Raw genomic sequence first — 19,455 nt, 5'->3', positions numbered from 1 at the left:
GGATCACAATAAAATTCTGAAACCTTCCAGAAACTTCAACTTGCAGTTTAAGAATATCTCAATTTGTTTTTGTCAATTCTTTTTTCTTCACTTTTCAGTGTTTTAATGATCTTAATGGCTCCAAACGCTGGTGCCCTCTAGTGGCGACAGAGGAGACCGCAGGCTTTTATTTCCTTTATTACTTTACCGACTGATGAGTAAATTCGAAAACTAAAGCTGGTATTAAACTCTGTCCGTTAAGATCTACAACGATTCATCAAATAACTTAAAGCCAATGTAAACGGTTCTATAAACGCACCTGGAGATAATTGTCAGCATTTTACAAATAAAGCTGACTGGAAACATGCAAGAAAATGGATCCAGACACTAGAAACACCAGTTTCTGTCTTTATTTGGGAAAACAGTCAAAACAGGATGACAATAACAAATCTGGGTGTTTCCTAATTAAAAAATGTAATGATTATTTTCCAGCTGTTCTCCCTGTAAAAGGTCCAACAACCCCCCCCCCCCCCCCCCCCCCCCCCCCCCCCAGATGTGATGCACGCAGACGGGCTTCAAACGTGATTTCCCTGAGAATCACACAGGAAACGACACAATCCCACATTGACAGAAAAATAACACCACCTGCCTGTTTGTCACTTATCTCACACACACACACACACACACACACACACACACACACACACACAGACACCTTCCCTTAGTTATATTTGAAGCAGTAAATTAGAGGCTGTTTTTTAAAAACTGATGTCCAGAGTCTGCAGACGTGACTGAGGCTGCGCCTCCGTTTGAGCCTGAACCCGGTTCAGTGCAGCTACACACTGATGTAAATACGGGGGGGGGGTAAAAGGATCAAATCCACCTCACAAAACGTCCCGACTTCCCTTCACGTGTGATTAAACGGTCATCCAGCTGTGGCTCGGGCTCTGCCTTCGCCCTCCCCAGCTGGCAGAGAAGCTTCATCATCATCATCATCATCGTCATCGTCCAGGCTCTTTAAACAGAGTCCGGCCCCCCCGCCTGCCGCTGCTCACAGCTCCGTGTGCATGTCTGAGGGGACGGAGGAGAAGCGACTCACTGACGCGTTCTGGTCGTTACGTCTCACCTGCGAGCGCCGCTCGGGCCGTACTCGTGCTTTGGTCCTTGGCGGCGCCGTCTGCGCTCTCCTGCACTCGGCCCTGCAGCCGTTTGATCTCCTGGTCGTAGTCGGTCCACTCGGCCACGATCCTCACGGCGGCCTGCAGCTTGGGCTCCTTGGTCATCGGGTTGTTACACTGAGGACAAGATGAAAGTGGTGAAGACGGCAGCCAGGCTTCCGCCGCTGCCACGCGGACGGCGCCTTCGTACCAGGTCTATCGTCTTGGCGCTTTTCTTGGTGTGGTCGTCACACCAGGTCTCGCACCAGAGCCACTCCTGAGGCAGAGACTTGATGGGGACCTGATGAATCATGTTGTTGGGCAGATCCTGAAGGAGACGAGCGTTTCAGAGCGTTTGTTAGAGCACCGGGAAGCTTTGAGGTGTAATTAAAGGTGGACGGACCTGGTCCAGGTTGGACAGGCTGTTCGGATCTTGGCTCAGCCCCTGATATTGTCCTCTGAGCCGATCTCCTGCCGCGATCTTCCTGAACTTCTTCAAGTCCACCACGTAGAGGGCGCTGTGGAGCACACAGCAGGTGAGACGATGAAGCGCGTGCTCAGCCTGGGACGTCGCCATGGCTACCTACCTGATGTGGTACTTGCGTCCCGCCAGGTGGCTGGCCCAGTAGCCAGACTTCCAGAAGCGGTAGCCGTCCATCTCCCTGCGGCTCTCGCAGAACGGCGTGTAGCCGTACGGCGCCCCCTCCAGGTCGAAGTCGCGCAGCTCCTTCAGGTCCGTGCGCACAATCTGGCAGAGAAAAAGAAAATGTCTTCAAAAAAAACTTTATTTATTCGTAAAGCCAGTCATGAACTATCCAATAAAAAGTCTGCTATTAATTTAAAGCCCAAGTTTCTCTGAACTGCAGATATTTGATTAATTAACTGAGTCGTTACTGAGGGAAGCCGGAACCTTTAAACACACAGAGAGAGGACAGCGAGCCTCTCATGAGACCAAATTTTCTCCACATCCAATATAACTTTGTGTAATTTCCAGAAACTTCAATATTTTAACCCTGCGGGAAGTCTAAATCTTTCATTTCCAGGCCGCTCTGACTCAGCGCTCCCCCATTTCCTGTTTAATCAGCGCGTTTAGCTGTAAAACCAACGTTCAATATTCAACCTGATCAGCATCCACAAAGAGGATTTTGTCCACTGCGAGAGGAAAGAGCACGTCCAGGAACAGGATCTTGTATCCCCAGATGATCCTCTGCTTCTCAGTCTGCTGGTGTAACCAGCGAGGCCACTTGTACTGGACCAGCTCGTACTGGAAGCCGTACTCTTTGGCCATGTAGGGGATAAACTCCTGTTGGAGGGAACGAATTCACCAGATGTAAGTGTATTTGCCTTAACTATCAACAAAATAATAAATGCATTAAATATTAAGAAGCCCTTGAGTGAACTATAAAATAGGACTTTTAAATTTCGCGTATTACTCGTTATTACCACGAGGGGGCAGAACAGGACCGGGTTTAAAGTCATATTCCCTCCCAAATCGCTAACATGAACTTAATATCAAACCCTGTAACCTTTGTCCTATTTCTGATGTCACATCTGTAAACCCTTTAGGTTTTAAAGGGATTTAAAGCCAGTCAACAAAGTCAAAAATAGATCATCAAAAGCAAGCTCAGCAAAAGGAATAAAGGGATGTTTAGTAATAAAGTCTGGAGCTTTACTCCTGTTTCCAGAGGCAAGCAGGTGAATTAACTCCTGCAGAATCAGGCAGAGCAGAATTTTAAGCAGTTTTCTCTCTACAGAGAGGTTGTTACACGTGCAGATCACAAGAGCTGTAGATATAAGATATGACCCGAGGCCAACAGGGTGGGGCAGAAGCTAAACAGATCTAGTTAACTGATGTCATAGTTGCCATTCTAACAGTTTGTTTCTGGGTTGGTGCTATACTATAAAGGCAAAATCTCAAAAATCCCACCTTGAAAGTTGGAGACAGGTAGTTCTTGAGGAACCAGAACTTGACTGGAGTTTTAGTGTTCTTCAGAACCGACAGCATCATAATCCTGAGAGGGGATGGAGAGATTGTCTGAGAACAAAGAACTGAGAGCAGTAGCACCTCGGCACACACAGGGAAGGGATGGCCGGGATTTCAGAGGAAACCAGAACCTTCCCATCCTCACCTGAGGAACCTCTCGTACAGGTGACCTGAAGCTACAGAGAAGATGTTGATGACGTCGTCCTTCTCCTGCTTCAGCTCCTCTGTTACTCCTCCTCCCGTGAATCCTCTGCAGGACGCACAAATCGGAACATTTCTTTAAGATCAAATCACCATTTTACCAGCGATGCGCATTACTGCTGCCACAAAAGCTCCGAAAAGGGGGATCATTCCAGCTCGTCATTAAGGAGCACCTGGTCAGAGATTTCCAGAAGCCAGTGTCGTTTTCTTCCGTCCCGTCACTCAGCAGCTCCTCGTTCAGCTTGTCCGGTTTCTTTTGGACCTGAAAAGCAATTTTCCAATCAAATTAGTGGGGCTGGCTGATAATGAGCAGGAATCCAGGGTTCGTTTCATCGGGAGCAGGAAGGTGCACGTGAGCAGACCTTGACTTTAATGATGCGGCTCTTGAAGTTGTTCAGCACCACGATGATGTCGTCCGAGTCTGCGGGAGAATCTGTGCCATCGTGGCTGTAGATTTTGTAGATCTCATCAGAGCGGCCCTTCCTCATCTTCAGGATCCAGGCGCCGGGGTTGGCCTTCAGCTGGAAGTAACCCTGCGGAAGAGAGACGGCTCAAAGATCCAAGAGCTAAAAGGAGGAAAGCGTTCCCTCCTCCATCAGATCCCAGCTGTCCTGTGGTTGGAGGCTCACCAGGTTTGCCATGACGATGGTGTCCACGATGACGGGCTCGGAGGCGGTTCCCAGGGTGAACTGGAGACCCCTGGGGGGCTGTCCCGAGGACACGTCAAAGCAGTGTCCCTCCAGCAAAAGATGTTCCAGCTCGTATTCCGCTGCTACAATATTCTCCACCTGTCCAGGTGGAAGAGATTCTCAGTGATCATCCCGAAAGGATGAATTTGATGGGTAGGCCGTGACTACCACCTCGTCCAGGTAGATGTTGTCCAGGTCGTAGCGGGTGTTGACAGACTCCACCATCCAGCTCTCTGGAGTGTTCAGGTTCAGGGTGAAGAGGGGGGACTGCGGCATGTCCAGGAACTTGGCCATGGGGCCAGCGGAGAAGCTGCCATCAGCCTGGAACAGCACCTCCGGCTCCAACACGTAGCGGTAGAAACTGTGAGGGAACACGGGGGAGGACCACAGGAAGTAAAAGTCAAGCACCTCCTTGTCTAACGCAACTCCCTCTGCACCACAACACCCTGTGAGTAGAACATTCCCACCTCTTCAGGGGCATTTCTGACAGTTTCGACTGGCAGTTCATGAAAACCCGCAGGTTGACGTCGACCAGCTTCTTCAAAACCTGCAGGTGGCGAGACGTGATTGACGGATTCGAAGTGAGCCGATCAGATGGACGTCTAGGATGCAAAAACGTACCAGCAGCAGAGGAGCCAGTTTTTGCGCCTCCCTGGTCACAGGATCGACCACAGCGACAACGTCGAAGTACATGTCTCCCTCCTTCGGGCGGATCTTCACAGCACTGGCAGAGACAGACGGGTCACTGGGCGAACACCACCTGGAAGACGTCTGGATCGCGTCTCGTCTCCGCCGCCCTTACCTGTAGCGCTCGTTCGCAAAGTCGTATTCGACCCGAGCTTCTGATTTAGGCTGAGAGGACAGCAGAGAGTCCACCTTCATCACCAGATCACTGGCCCTGACGAACACAAGGGATCCCTCCTCTTTAGAACAACCGGACGCTTGTGCAGATGCCACGATGGCGACTAAATGTCAAACCTGTCCTCCTCGGTTTCAAACTGCTGCACTTTGCTTTTGATCCGCTCGCCGGACGTTTTCAGGATGATGTTCTCCAGGAGCAGGAAGTCGTCCTGGTTAAACACCTCTTCCTCACCCAGGGGACCAACAATCTGTAAATAAGATGTTACTGATGTTAACAGTGTGTTTTAACCTTTTAGAAATGGCATTACTGCTCCAGTGACTGTTGTCGAGGAGTTCCAGGGACGGAGGAGTTCTGATGGCGTCTACTGAGTGGAAGAGGACCGTCGACCGGGCTCCTCACTCACCGGCGTCTCTGATGCAAATGTATTTGGCCACGGCGCACCTGCAGGACCGGGAGTGGGAACGCTAACTGTGACTCACCCGTCCATTGCTGATGACCGCTCTCTGTCCTTTCTTCAGTTTGAGCACATCGCGGCAGAAGGCAGCGTGGGAGAGCAGGAAGTCAAATTTCAGGCTTTCGTACGCTTCCTTGAACAACGCCGCATCCATCCCCTGAAGGAGGAACAGAGAGTTGGAGGCAGTCGACAAACCGAGAGAGCTGGGATGTTTCTGTCGGAGTCACAGGGCTCAGCTGGGACCGCCGCCCTCCCTCACCCTGCCAGCAAACTGGCCGATGTCGGCTCCCTTCCCCAGAGCTGCAGCCGTCTCGTCTTTGGTCATCTTGCTGATGAAGTTTTTGGCGTTGGTGGCAGACTGAGTCTGCATGGCGGCCCAGATCGCTCTGGCCACTTGGCTGTTCTCGCTGGATGAGCAGCTGACGGGTTGTTGATCATCCCCAGGCGGACGTTGGTGCTGGTTTTCTGTAATGAAATGAGTAAATGTGACACGGCAGCAGGACCAATGAGCAGATTTCACATCCACTTTAGAATAAACATCTCAAATGTGGGTTTTTTTTGCCTAAATTTAGAAAGTGACACCCATAAAACAGGTGCTAATCCAATTTTTTTCTTGCCCACTATATCGTCCTTTAATTATCTGGTCGTCAGTGTGCTTGTGTTCCTCAGATCTGGTGTGAAAAATCCAGGTTCTGGCTAAAAACATCATGTGTGAAGCCTCGTTGACCTTTCACCACTAACATATCAGCCCATTCCCACATGACATTCTTCTTTGTAACCTCTTCGGAGATGGGCTGTCGCAAAAGAAGTGACATAAAGAATCTCATACCATGTGTCGGACGGCATCAGAGAGGAGCTGACGTCCAGAGGGGCTGTCGAAGTCTCCCACCACCCAGAAGGTCACGGGGCGGATGTAGCCTTCATCTGGCCAAAGAATGAAGGGAGAACATCTGTACTCTCCGTGGCCACACAGATTCTTCCTAAAACTTAGAATTCTCCATGCAGCTACGACATATGATGCTAAATGAAGACTCATGCTCTCCTAAAGGTGGAGGATGTAATATTAGTCATCCTTCATTACACAGTTTATCCGAAACACGTGTCTTCAGAGGAAAGTGATACAGCAGCCAGAGTGTTGCTGGAGAACAAACAGCCTCTAGACACCAGCAAAAGTGAGGAGGGGGGGATAATGTGGAGAAAGGGGATGATTACCATGCTTGTTGGTGGAGGTGATCCCTGATGCAGGGAAGGATTTTATGAGTAAGAGGACCAAGAGAGGACAGAAGGAGAATACAGGGAGAGAAACCTTCAGCTTCAAAGGTAATCGATTCTATCCAGAGATAGAAGAAGATCAGACAAAGGCCTCTCTCACCTTTCTTAGTCATGTAGTTCATGCTGTTGGCCACAGCGGTGCTCTTCTCTTTGACGCTGAGAGTAGAGAAACGAGCATAATCGTCGACAAAGTAGTTGTCTGTCGCAGGAAAACAAGGAGATTTAACAGCAGATTAAAACCAAAGATACTCTCCAGCCTGCCAAGAGTCCTGTAAGTAAGAATTTACACTAGGGTCTGATTAGGTTGTTCCTCCTGGCTCTCATACTGCTGATTCAGATCTCACACAGCAAGTCAAACCGCACATAAAATCTACAGAGCATATGCTGTCCCCACACGAATCCCATATTAACATGATTTGCACCTGGACTCCAAACACAACAGAACATAAATAAACGTGATGAAGAGATATTTCACACACTCCTCGCCAGAGAACATTTATCCAAAGAAAACCTTTTTTCAGGAAAAGAGCATAAAAAACATAAAAATCTGCACACCCTAGAGGAACATTTTCTATATTAACAGGTGGAAATTTAATAGTGCAATTAAAGGCTTGAGACAAATTTGTGTTATCAGTGCAGGTGGTGGTAAAGAACAACCCAGCCTGGTTGATATGCACACAGGCATCAAACTTTCCCCTCCAAAACAAGATTAATATGCTAGATTAAATGTCAGAGTATTGGAAATGAGCACGGCTGAATGTCATCCTTCATATCTGCCTAACATACTGGTGTTCCCTCGTACTCACTGGTGTCTGACAGATCCAGGTAGGTTCTGCTGGTTGACAGCACTCTGGGGTTGATGCGAGGAACAACGCTGGGCTGATTCATGATGAACTCCACAACGTCGTGATCTGTAGCCAGCTCGCCCTGCGAAACACACCGGCGCATCAATCACGCGGAGGAGCCGCACTGGAGTCAAAGATGATGCAGGAGGGGATTTTCTTTTAACCCTCAGCTACAGTTCAGACAGACACGCTGGCATTTTACAGCTTTTTGACTGCAGCTGTTGTGGCCTGTGATTGAGACTGAACGCTGAAGAAGAGCAGCAGTGCTGCTGTGTTCATCTTAAAGCCTGGTGAGGCAACATAATCAAGACAAACATCCATGAAGAACCAGCGAGAATGTAGCAAAACAAGAAAAGCACGATAGATGGCCTGTGCACGATGATTCAGCGTCTTTTAACGCAGCAAAATCAAATCAGGAACAAGAGAATGCCCGATGAAATCTGCTTGATCTCAAAGCTGAAGGGACTGTTCCTTTAACTGACCAGGTAGACGGCTCTCTGGTAGAAGCTCGTGGTCTCCAGGATCTTTTGCATGGTGACAGTCTCCAGTTCGTCTGGGTCCAGCTGCTCCCGTTGGTAAGGTATGCCGTTGTACATGACCACCGGCAACGGGCCCACCCCAGTCTGTTTATAGTACGCTCCACCTTCCTGGAAGCAAAACAGAGAGATGCTAACTCTGCTACAGAGTTGCTAACTCTTTAGCATCACTACCTGTAGAACCATGAGATTCAACCTTTTCCAGCCAGTAAAGGCTCCTAATACATCTAAACTGCTTCCAAAGAGCCATTTTTAACCATTACACAATAGATGGTTTATTAAGCCGCACTGAGCACTATAAATCTATGTGCATGAAAAATGTAACCATGACTTTTACTCTCCACACCTCAGCTTTGCCGCCAGCATGGTCATAAATCTGCTACGCTAAGGTAAGATAAGCACCTGCTGACACCAGCATATCATGAGAGAGGAATCGATTTGAGCTAACCCTCGGCAAGAAAGCTAATTTTCAAACAGAAAAAAAAACTGTACATATAAATAGAGGCAGCATCCCCTCATTTAGCCATTCTCTCACCTTCCTGTTGGCATCATAGCTGGAGTCCGCTCCCAGGATGCTGCTGACCTCCACGTAGGGGAACCTCTTCTCCAGCACTTTCACCACATTCCCGACACTCAACAGGCCACCCAGAGGAATCTGGTTAAACATCTTTTTTACACAGAAACAGGTCGCACAAAACAAAGCTGTAATTAACCAGATGAAATCGAATGGGCCGATATATGATGAGGATGTGGACTTACAGAGATGACGGCATCGAACGCGCTTTGACTGTCCACCTCGTTGCTGATGTAGTTGTAGGCTCGCACGAGCGCCACGCCCGCGTCCTGCATGCCGTCGACGTCTTCCTCATCAGACACCACAAACACCAGGCCTATTCTAGAACGCACAAGATACACACCAACATGCTGGCGGTTAAGATGCAGACGGTGTGCTGTGTCCTTCATCAGTATTCCAACCCGACGACCAGCTGTAGCTGCAGCCTGCAGGAGGTCTCAAAGTTCCCCTGAGCCTGCTTGACAGCACTAAATTAAAAACATTCTTACCAGATAAGCATGCAAACTGATGCTACACATAGCAATAAAGCAATTTTACATGTGCTATCAGACTGGCGCTTGTCTGCTATTCATCCAATTAGAAGACTAATGTGCCTCCGAAGACAAACCTGAGAGGGATGTTGTTTGTGTAAAACATCTCTGCAACACTAAGCAGCTCAGCAGCGTACTCCTGAACTGGATCCAGAATCATCACCTGCAAAATACACAGACGCGTGTTGGTAGTTTCCAGACGTGGGAGGTTGGAAAGTACTGGAGGCCAGACAAACCAGATTGTGGAAGTTTTTGCGGATCTGCCTGATGACCCCAGGGAAGGTGGGCCGGAGCAGCTCCTGCACATTGTACGGCCACGAGCTGTACCTGTGGTCTGTCTCCAAGTTGTTAATCCACTAAAAGGAAAAAGGAAATTGAAGAAGAAAAGTTTAGCCTGGAGGCCGGAGGCATCAACACACCGGTCCCGAAGAGGAAATTACATTCTTCTGCGAGAGGACGCCATCAAGATTTCCCCGACTAATTATTTTCATTGTTTCTTATCTTTTCAGTCAAGCGTATAAATGATTGTCCCACTGCAATTTAGAGGCAGAAGAAGTTCAGTTTGCATATATTTATATTGTGACACTAAATAAGCAGCAGCACTTAAGGTGCAGCATCAGAAATGACTTCATCCCATTTGCTGTGGTGAAACGTTGGCTGATTCATTTAGAATTAGCAAGTTTGATGGCCCCTTTGTTCTATATTAATTAATCACCTAACAGGTTTAGCAGAACCAAACACTACAGCTGTTCAGCTATCAGCAGGTGATGCAGCTGTCCATATGAAGGCTTCCACTGTAACCCTGAATAAAGATGTAAACTCCATCCAGCTGAAGTGCTGCTTCATCACTGCTTGTGCAGAGTGATGCTTTTCAAAGGTGTTTACGAGGGTCCTTACGTTGATGGCAGAGTTGCGGATATCGACGGCGTAGTCCGAGTCGGACGGCTGTACGTTCAGCTTCAGGATGTCGTGGATGGAATGCGTCTCGACCTGCAGGGAGCGGAGACCCTCCATCACCCTGGCCTCACTGCGCAGGGTCTCAAACACACTGCAGGACAGCAGGGACAGGAGTTAGCAGGATGACAGGTAAAAAGCCCTGAACTCACAGCTAAATAATGACAAAACGATCATAATTTTAGTCTTTGAGTGTATGAAAATGTTATATATTTGGTCGTAATTTGGTGGTTTTGCCATTTTTAATTCATTAAATCTGGATATTCTTAGAATAAAGTAGAGTATGGGCAATGGTTTAATTTCCAGTTAATTAACTACAATAAAGGTTTATTTGTTGATTAAGATATATTTGCTGGCAAATACGTGTGCTGCTGCATGTAGCAAATAAGGCTTAAAGACAAATTTCCCCTTGGGAAAATCAAGAAAATACATCTTTTCTCATTTGCATTTTCTCTGAAGTCAACAAATTAGAAGGGTTCATGAGGCAATAAAATGTTACACATAATTATTGGTGTTTTTTTAAAGGTTGTAAACTGTTGCCTCCAATTTGGCTCAAAGCAACTTAACAAGCTGCCTTAATAAAAGAAAAAGTATGTGAGGAAAAACAACAGTGTGGAACAGTCCGACACTGCAGAGCGGATCTCTGTGAATACCTAAAGATGTCTTGAGTGTCCAGGTCTATGTGAAGTCCATTGATGAACAAGGCTGATTCTCCAGGGTGCAGGCCCAGAGTGCCTTTAAAAATCTATAGAGAAACAAGTGTCAGACAGACTAAAAACCCTGCTCACGCCAAACCCTAAACCTCCACATTCAACTCCGACTGAGCAGATCAGCGCTCTGGGGGCCAGGTAACGCCAGCATCAGGCGCCACCTAGTCAATTGATTTGTAAAACACGAGGCAGGAGTCAAAGCAAAGCAGTAACAAGACGTCAGCTGCAAACGTGCACTGACAGCTCGGTTTAAAATGAAGTCTGTTTGGAGCAATAAAACCCCCACGCTAAACAAATCTAATTATTAGAGAAAGGGTGTGCGCCGCAGCGAGACACGGGGAGAGCGTCTGTGCGTCTGTGGCAGCAGAAGGAAGGCTCAAAGTCATCCTGGCGCAGTCAAATCTCATTACAGAGAGACAAAGACGTCAGATTAATCATACTCCAGACGCGGCAATTACAACAAGACATGATTAACGTAAACGCTGCTCATTCTACTTAAACCGCGAGAGACGGAAAGGAAAGAAGAAGATGTCTGCCACAATTGCATGTGTCCAAACTACTTCAATCAATAATCGTTTTTCTCCGCGGGAGCTGCGAGAATGTCGAATGAATCACCGGTTGGTTAATTAGGACGATTGGCGTCCCCCCCGCCACAACCGTCTAAATTCCTGTCTGCACACCGAGATAATGTGAGCACAGCTTGAGGACAGGAGAAAAGAGGGGGGAGAAAGATGAGATATTTGAAAAGAAAACAGGATTATTACCTATTCCATTAGCAGAGCAAACCAAAAAAACAACCCTTTTCATTTTCATACATGCATAATTTATTATATAACATAAAGAGGAACAAAAAACCAACATGGCCGTTTTTCAATTTCAGATATTTCCCTTTCGATGAGGCTGCGGGTCTGGGAGTGTGTAATAATGCCATCTGCTTCTCTTTTTTGGTTTATATGGGCAAACGGCTAAAAATAGACAATCTCTGATCATCTTAAAAGAATCAAATAAACAAGGACTTGACCAGGTTTACCCAAATCAAAGCTGGTAATCAAGCTAAATCCGTCAGTATAAATTACAACAAAGACTGAAATGTACACAATGGTGCCCGTATTATAAAAACGGATTAAACCACAGATATTGAGGGTAATTTAGTGTCATTCAGCAGCTTCCTCATACCTTTTGGTTCTCAGTGATCTCTTTGTGGATCTCGGGCTTGACGACGGTTTTGGTGATGGACCTGTGAACAGAAGAGGGCATGCATGAAACGCACGGCCGCAGACTCCAGCCTCTGTTCCAAATGCCCTTTCGGATACTTGCACACGTTTGTTCTTACATGGCTTTGGTGGGGAAGTTCTGGCTGAGGTCTCTCATGACGTAGAGGGCGTCGTCAGGAGAAGCGGCGAGGATGCGAGCGGCGGTCTGGAAACTCAGGTCTGTGCCGGGTCGATGGGAGATAAGAAAAATCAAAGCATTTAATCTGTCAGCATTATTTGTGCCACCGTTAGTGAGCAATTCACCTGTGGTCACCTGCTGATAGCAGTGATTGATCATTTCTCACTGAGAAACCAGAGTAATGCCCATTTAAGTTACCCTTTGTTGTTTGAAAATATATACAATATAATTTACAAGTAGGTTAATTATGTATCCCTAAATACATTTGAATAATAGTTGAATAAAAACGTCTACAATTTATTTGCAAAGCCAGTAATTAGCATACACGATCTATAGCAGAATGAGACAAAAAGCAAAGTGTCAGACAGGTGGTAATGACTCCCAAGAGTTATTATTAGCAGCACTGCTTAAAAACCATCCGTGGTAATTTGCCTGTCGTCACATGTAAAAGGAGTTTAAATAAAAAGGTCCGACTGCATTAACAATGTTTGTGTGATGGTATTCTTCATAAAAGCAGATGGGACGCAGTGTTACAGGCGCAGCAGAAGAAGAGAGAACTGAGGATTATTTCATTGCAGTAAGCATCTCTGTAATGATGTTGTAGCCTATGTGATTATTAGCCCCTTGGGGTCGCCTCCTCTTTACAAACAGGCTGAGCTAATGAGCCCCAGCGGGTACGAAGATAAAGACAGACGCCCACTCGACAGTCTGACGCTCGACAGCCTCTCGTAGCTTTTATATGGCCGCCATCAAAGCAGCCGCCGCTTTCATTCCAGCCGCCATTTGAAACAGGCACACAAAAGAAGTGCGTGGACACACGAACACATGAAAAGGTTCTTAGAAGTAGCTGCACCAATTAAATCACAGGAAGAGAGATTAAATAATCTACCTGATGGTGCCACTAATTGATAACCCTGCTGACAGTGACGGTATATTCCACATGTCTCAATGTGTCAAGAGAGCACCCATCGAGTGAGGTCACTGATTTCAGACACAGAAAGGATGAATTTTCTGCTGCGTGTTTTATTCTGCAATGTCATGATGTCACGGTTCAAGCAAAGTCTGGTTAAATTCTGGTTTACTCATTTTGGAGTTATTAGTCAAGTCTAAGCTTTGTTTTTTTTGTCTATATCTTTGCAGAATGTGTAGTTCAGATGCAGCTACAGAGCCAGAGGGTTTTATACTTCTCCTCAGCAGTGTTCTGTCTCTCCCTTGTGTCAATATCTGTGGCAATATTGACATTAAGGATGTGAGGAAAAGGTGGTACTAACCTTCAGGCAATAAAGACAGAAAAAAAACTGTGTAGTCTTCCTTCCAAGTTTGTTATGGGGCGGAAAATGCCCAGTAAATGTACGCAATTTCACTTTTTCCTCTTTCTACTCTGATATACAATTATAAGTTTGCCTTCAATAACACAAAAGCTTGAGGGGTTTTCTGGAGGAAATGTGTAAAATGACCTGTCAAAACATGCCAGAGATTTTAGGGACTGATGGAGGAAGGAGGAGTTGATTTCATTTTTGATGAGCGTGAACATCTGGGAGTTCTGCCATTAGAGCCTTTATCAGGTAAGGCGATGAGTCCTGAGGGGGCATTTACATGGTTGGAGAATTAATTTCCTCAAACTAAAGAGGTTCGCTGCTCGACTCTGAGGACTTCACAATTCATGTTTGTTAGCCTATCGAGCCAGGGGCTGGTGGCTTTATGTTTGTTTCCCTACCGCTGCTGTAATTTATAGCACAATGACATACATTCATATCTTCAACATGGAATAGACGTTTTCTATCTATTTATTCCAACAATAAACAGAAGAGGAGAACAGTAACGGTAAATCTTTAGGAAAAGAAGGCTACCTTGCATTTGCCAGACTTTCAGAGGTGCCATTTCATTGGTGCTTTCCACCAAATGTTTCCTCATTTCTTGCAACTGTTCTTTCAGCTCTGGATACATGTTCCTGACAATAAAACAAAGAGTAAGTGCATCTGCCACGAGGTCAGGTTTCTTTATGGCTTCAACAGGTTATTAGCAACGGATGGTCATGGCCTGTGCTCTGACAAAAAATACTAAGGAGGAGATTTCAAATTGTGTAAGTGTGCTGCAGTTCCTGGAGCTGGTCCGAGATTTGGGGACACTTACTTTAGTTTGCCAAAAAGGAATCCCTGGACTTCATCCACTGGATCATTTTCTCCGATCACTGTGGCATTAACCTCTGCCCCTGTAACCACAATCAATTAGCTCATTATTCCCATGAGGGCTCCTACCACAATGCCAGCCTGTCTTCCTCTGTGTGTGTGTGTGTGTGTGTGTGTGTGTACCTTGGACTTGTGTGTCATCCTTTGCCTTGTATTCCTGGCTCTTGATGGCCAACTCCACACCATAGCCAGACAGGTGCACTTTCCTGGGAACTGGCTTCTGAATTGATCAGGAAGAAGAGTGTTCAAAGATTGTGAAAATGTGCAACTTTGTCGACTGTTTTAATAGGTCTGCCAACAGAGAACAGTTATTTCCAGAGACAACATGATAATGCAAGAAGCTCACGTTGCTGAAAAAGCTCAATATTGAAAGTGCATTTTAAATCTGAGAAAGTTCTGTTTCCTGCCAGGTAACACGGAAGGCGACATTGACATATTCTTCTCATTAAAACATGCTGCCGTCAAGCTTTCAGTTCAGGTGTGCACATTAGAGCCTTACTTCTATGTAATGCCGGAGCACATATGTGGCCAGACCTTCCTGGACTTTGGATATTATGATCCGGTGGAGCCTCTGGAACGCCGGCGTCCCAAACTCAGCGTACAGAATGACGACAGGAGCATCAGGATTGGATTCTGAGTATGTGTGGTCACCTTTGAAAAGGTATGGCTTTGGCCTGAAAGGAAGACTGAGGTATAAATCTGCTGCTTTCATCGTCTGCCCCATTTGCTTGAATTGTAATTTAATCACCTGGCAGCTGCTGATTTCAACATTTCATCCAAACTTCCTGGATCGCAGGTCTTTTGTCCATGGATGCTAAAAAATGCTGAACATCCAGCGGGAGGAGGCTCGTTGGATGCGATCTGTGGGTGAGAAAGAACAGCTGCATCTGGGTCACAGTAAAAAAGGTTTATAACAGTCCTGACAAATGTGTGTGAATGCTACATTACCTGCTGAAAAGAGTGGACTGTTGCAGAGTAGGCTCTCAGGGAGAGGGCAAACTTCAGCATGTTCACCTGGACGGCGCTGAGCAACGCACTGGCTTTCTTCACAATCAGGTCATAGTAGGCCTGATCTGTGTCTGCATGACGATAATAAACAGAAATAATGTCTGAACACTGTCATGCTTCAGTTTTTCCCTTATACATGTTGTCTCTCTGCTGTCTGTTCTATCATATTACAGCTTTACTTGCTCACATGTTATAAACTCAGCTGCCTTCTTTACAAATATGAAAGTAACGCTGTCATGAATGGCTCCGGCAGGTCACATTACCATCATGCTCTCCATCTATATTCTCATTGGCTTCCACAAAGTCCCAAAACTTCTCCTGGCTCTCCTCTGCCAGGAACTCACTGAGGAACAAAAGCAGGAAGGTTGCAGTTTCATGGGTATTTATGCTGCCTGTGCATAATAAAAGGTGAATGAGATTACGAATGGTTTTTATATTGCTTCCCTTCCTCAGCACACAGTGTGGCCCCTGGAAACCTTACGTATTCATTAGTGAGACACTTTAAAGGCTCTTAGAGGACAGTCTCAGTAATGACCCTGTGGGCCTCCTGGGCATTCATTTATCCATAATGTGCTGCCACATCATGACCAGAAGTTGTAAAGGGGAAATATGACTGCTACAGTTGAGCCCTGTGATACCTTGCTTCCAGCAATAGAGGTGTATCTGCCCATTTAGTCGTAAGGGTGGTGGTGATGGCCTTGGAGTCGGCACCTGCAGACGCTGCAGAGGGCAGCAGCAGCAGCACAAAACTCAGAAGCCTCATCCTGACGTTTACACCTGAAGCATAAGGAGGGAGACAACGGGTGTGACAAAAGAGTCGCATTACAATACCAGTGAAGAGACAACACACTTGGGTTTTTAGACAGCAAAATTTAACTACTAGAACCAAGCAGAGACACTGTAGAATTTAAATCAGTTATTTTCAGGGATGAGAGAGGACCCCAGAGGGCATACTGGGAGGCCCTAGTGATATTTACCATCCCACCCTAAAATAAAATATTAACACTGATAAATGAGGATCCGGTGTTTATTCACAACACTACAAATGTCTGTCTGAGTCTCTGTTTGACTGGTTGTGTTCGCAACCCCCACAGGAAGCCTCGCTGCCTCCACTTTCTGTTTTGTTTGATGTATTCTAATGATTCGTTTCACACTGAATAAGCACACTAAAAAACTAAAACCTATTTCCTCTACAAATACCTTCATTTATCAGATCAGCAGTGGACTTAAATTAGTGTTGAATAAAAAAAAAGTCTCATTTTGTTCTTTTGCACACGGACAGCAATGAATCAGTATCTCAGCATCATCATCGTAACCATAAAGGAGTCTGGATACACAAAGATGGACAAAATTAGTTGCTTCGGATTTATTTTGTGGTTGTTAACAAGAAAAATCTTGGTGATTTTGGTCCAATAGCGAAGTTCAGCGTGTCTCCTCCAGCCAATCAAAGAGCAACATGCGGAATGGATAAACGTCAATCCCCGAGCTAAAGACGCGACACGGATCTTGTCGATAACTACATGCAAGACAACTTCTTGACATGTTCTTTAAAGTAGTAAGACATAAAGAGCGTATTCCCCATTAATTGGTAAACTAACACTAGCTAACTTTCTTTGAATCTTATGTTAGCTTAAAAAGCCGCAGGTAGCTGCTTGATATTCTAGCACTGTTTGATTCTGTGTGCGATTTTACGTATTTCGGATATAGTCGGATATTGCTACCGGGTTCGGTATTCAACGGTAATTCGCGTAAATGTAATTTATTTCGCCAAACATGCAAAAGTGCACTTACCGAAGCCGGTTCCGTAGCTTCCTGCCTCCGTGTTGTTCCGCTAGCAGTGTGGGAGTCCTGGGAGGGCGCAGGGTAGCCTCCGCGCTGCCTGATCAAAATGACTGAAATAGTCCAACTCCTAGTGAGACTTGAACTTTGAAAGGGTAGTAAAATGTTGAGGAACCGGTATCAGTCAGACAGTTTGTTTGTTTAGTAGTAGTAGTAGTAGTAGTAGTAGTAGTAGTAGTAGTAGTAGTGTTATTGTTATTTGCTGTTTAACTCTTAATTTCCCTGACATGCTTTCAGTCAAACAACAGCTCATTACTGGACACAATGTCTGATCATAGATGTTTGTATCAGTTAAATGAAATCAAATCAATAGAAAATCAATACTAACAGTCTATGTGAGTAACAAATCTGAACCAGTGTCCCCTGTTATAGAAGTGGCCCATTCACGGTGCATTTGTGCTACGATTAATGGCTTACTTTAAAGAATATAGCCCTGCCTTGGGCTAAATTCCTTATACATTAAAGGAGACATCATAAAGCATATATTTAGCATTTGTAGTCACCTAGTTGCACCTTTAACATCTCTTTTACCGTGTACTTGCTGTACATGGTAAAAAATCACGAGATATCCCATTAAAGCAGAGTGGTACAATATAAGTTTATGAACTTTAGCAGCATTTCTCACAAATTAGTTAGGGGCTCCCACATTAATTTCATTTTACACCAGACACTGCTGATGTGATCCAGACTGGATTCTAAAGAATGGTACATATAAAAAACGGCTCATAAATGAGTTTTGCTGCAAGAATGTGCGATGCCTGGGGAAATCATTCAGAATAAGTCAAAGCGCTCCCTTTGGCTGACAGTATCCGTTACACGGTAATGAAAGAGTGGAACTGAAATCAGTCACAGGACAGCATGAGGAGAATAATGTAGTCCAATTAACAAACCTTTGCCTTGTGTTAGCATGAGAGAAAGCATGATGTGGAGGAACTGTGCCTTTGGGGGGGTTACTGAACAGTGCCAGGCTCTTTTTGTAGTTTGATCATAAAGACAGAGCTCAGAGACACTGTCCCAGGGTGTGCGGACATCCTTTTTTCATTTCTATGCTCTGCAGCCTAAATTGATTTGGACAGATAATTCTCCCAGGAGCAGTTTCAGCGTTTGATTTAACATTATATCAAAAACAGCAACATTAATTATCCTGCTGGATTTGACCTCCACTTTGATGCATATGAGCACAGGGAAGTCTATGCAATTAATACACACAAAAACTGGCAAAATAGGAAACTAACCTACAGTATTCCTATGAGATGGTCCACAGCAGGTGGTCCTTCCAAGGATAGATAAACCTTGACTCACTGACATGCACACAGGCTGCCCACAAGGCCTGTTCATCTGTCAGCAGGGTGACATCTTCACATGAATTATGGGAGTCAGTTGTCATCATCTCCGGGGTCATGTACAAAATGGCGAACCCGGCCCCTGCGCACAGTCTCACGCGTCAGCCATTTTAGGGGTTGAAAGTCTCAACAGGGGACCAAAATGACCTCAATTAAACCTCCATCAATATTAATACATTTTGTCGTTTCACGTGAGTTGCTGCTAATTAAATGTGTCCCTTAGTCTATAATGGGGGTCAGCCGGGTCCCCTGCATGAAGCTAATTCACCATATAGCCACCAAAGACTGGGCCAAGATCAGATTTTAAATACAGAAAAAGATGAATCAAGGCAAACCTGTTTGGTCCCTGTAACATCCAAGCACATAAACACTTGCACTTTTATTCCGGTCAGCACCTTTTTGTGCGAAGTGATACAGAAACTGTTAATTTTTGCACTCTCTTGTGGGTGAAAGCGACTCTTTGCATGTTAGCTATAAAGGGAGCACAATATCCCCATAACAACCTTAGCAGTTCCTCTTTGGCCCTGACTCAGGCTTTTTATCCCTCCTCATTTCTCCAGCATCAACATTTATCAGACTTTTATGTAGAGGTTAATAAGTTTGTAGCGGATCAGCTCTTTATGAGCACGGCTCCACACATGCATGCCAACACAATAACCACGCTGTTGAGACTATAATGGGATTGTGGGATTCCTTAGATAGGACCCCCACTGGTGTCAGTCTGCAAACGGAGCCAAAAGCTGCCCGTAGGGGTCGGATTCTTCAGCACAATCCTTTAATATCATGAGAGATTATTTGTTGTTGACCTGGAAGATTAGTCAGACCCAGAGGGGAAAGTCAGGTAATGCCTCAGATACAGATCCAATCAGGCCAAATTTCTGCTGAATATGGGCGCTCACTCTCATGCTAGCGTGTGCATTGATTGCACATTAAAACC

General features: G+C 45.6%; 1 protein-coding gene across 1 annotated transcript; it reads right to left on the bottom strand.

Annotated features, from left to right (window-relative positions):
* Positions 1-373: 373 nt before the first annotated feature.
* Positions 374-17,247, bottom strand: uggt1 (UDP-glucose glycoprotein glucosyltransferase 1). Its single transcript, XM_057059493.1, is given in 41 exon segments — positions 374-1,050; positions 1,130-1,274; positions 1,348-1,464; positions 1,540-1,654; positions 1,724-1,884; positions 2,257-2,439; positions 3,064-3,148; positions 3,266-3,370; positions 3,495-3,583; positions 3,684-3,854; positions 3,951-4,109; positions 4,182-4,371; positions 4,478-4,557; positions 4,632-4,734; positions 4,813-4,908; positions 4,989-5,119; positions 5,352-5,483; positions 5,586-5,740; positions 5,743-5,791; positions 6,156-6,250; positions 6,539-6,562; positions 6,699-6,797; positions 7,405-7,525; positions 7,926-8,090; positions 8,515-8,646; positions 8,739-8,874; positions 9,161-9,246; positions 9,320-9,439; positions 9,981-10,131; positions 10,691-10,782; positions 11,924-11,984; positions 12,081-12,180; positions 13,990-14,090; positions 14,273-14,351; positions 14,452-14,548; positions 14,828-15,002; positions 15,077-15,189; positions 15,277-15,407; positions 15,600-15,679; positions 15,975-16,113; positions 17,128-17,247. Coding segments are annotated over 40 exon segments (4,569 nt in total). The 5' UTR covers positions 16,100-16,113; positions 17,128-17,247; the 3' UTR covers positions 374-1,030.
* Between the last annotated feature and the right edge of the window lie 2,208 nt (positions 17,248-19,455).

Source organism: Takifugu flavidus, chromosome 16, assembly GCF_003711565.1.
Source record: "Takifugu flavidus isolate HTHZ2018 chromosome 16, ASM371156v2, whole genome shotgun sequence".
Taxonomy (NCBI): Eukaryota; Metazoa; Chordata; class Actinopteri; order Tetraodontiformes; family Tetraodontidae; genus Takifugu; species Takifugu flavidus.
Note: the sequence above shows the minus strand (reverse complement) of the source record. Positions and strands in the feature narration are given on the sequence as shown.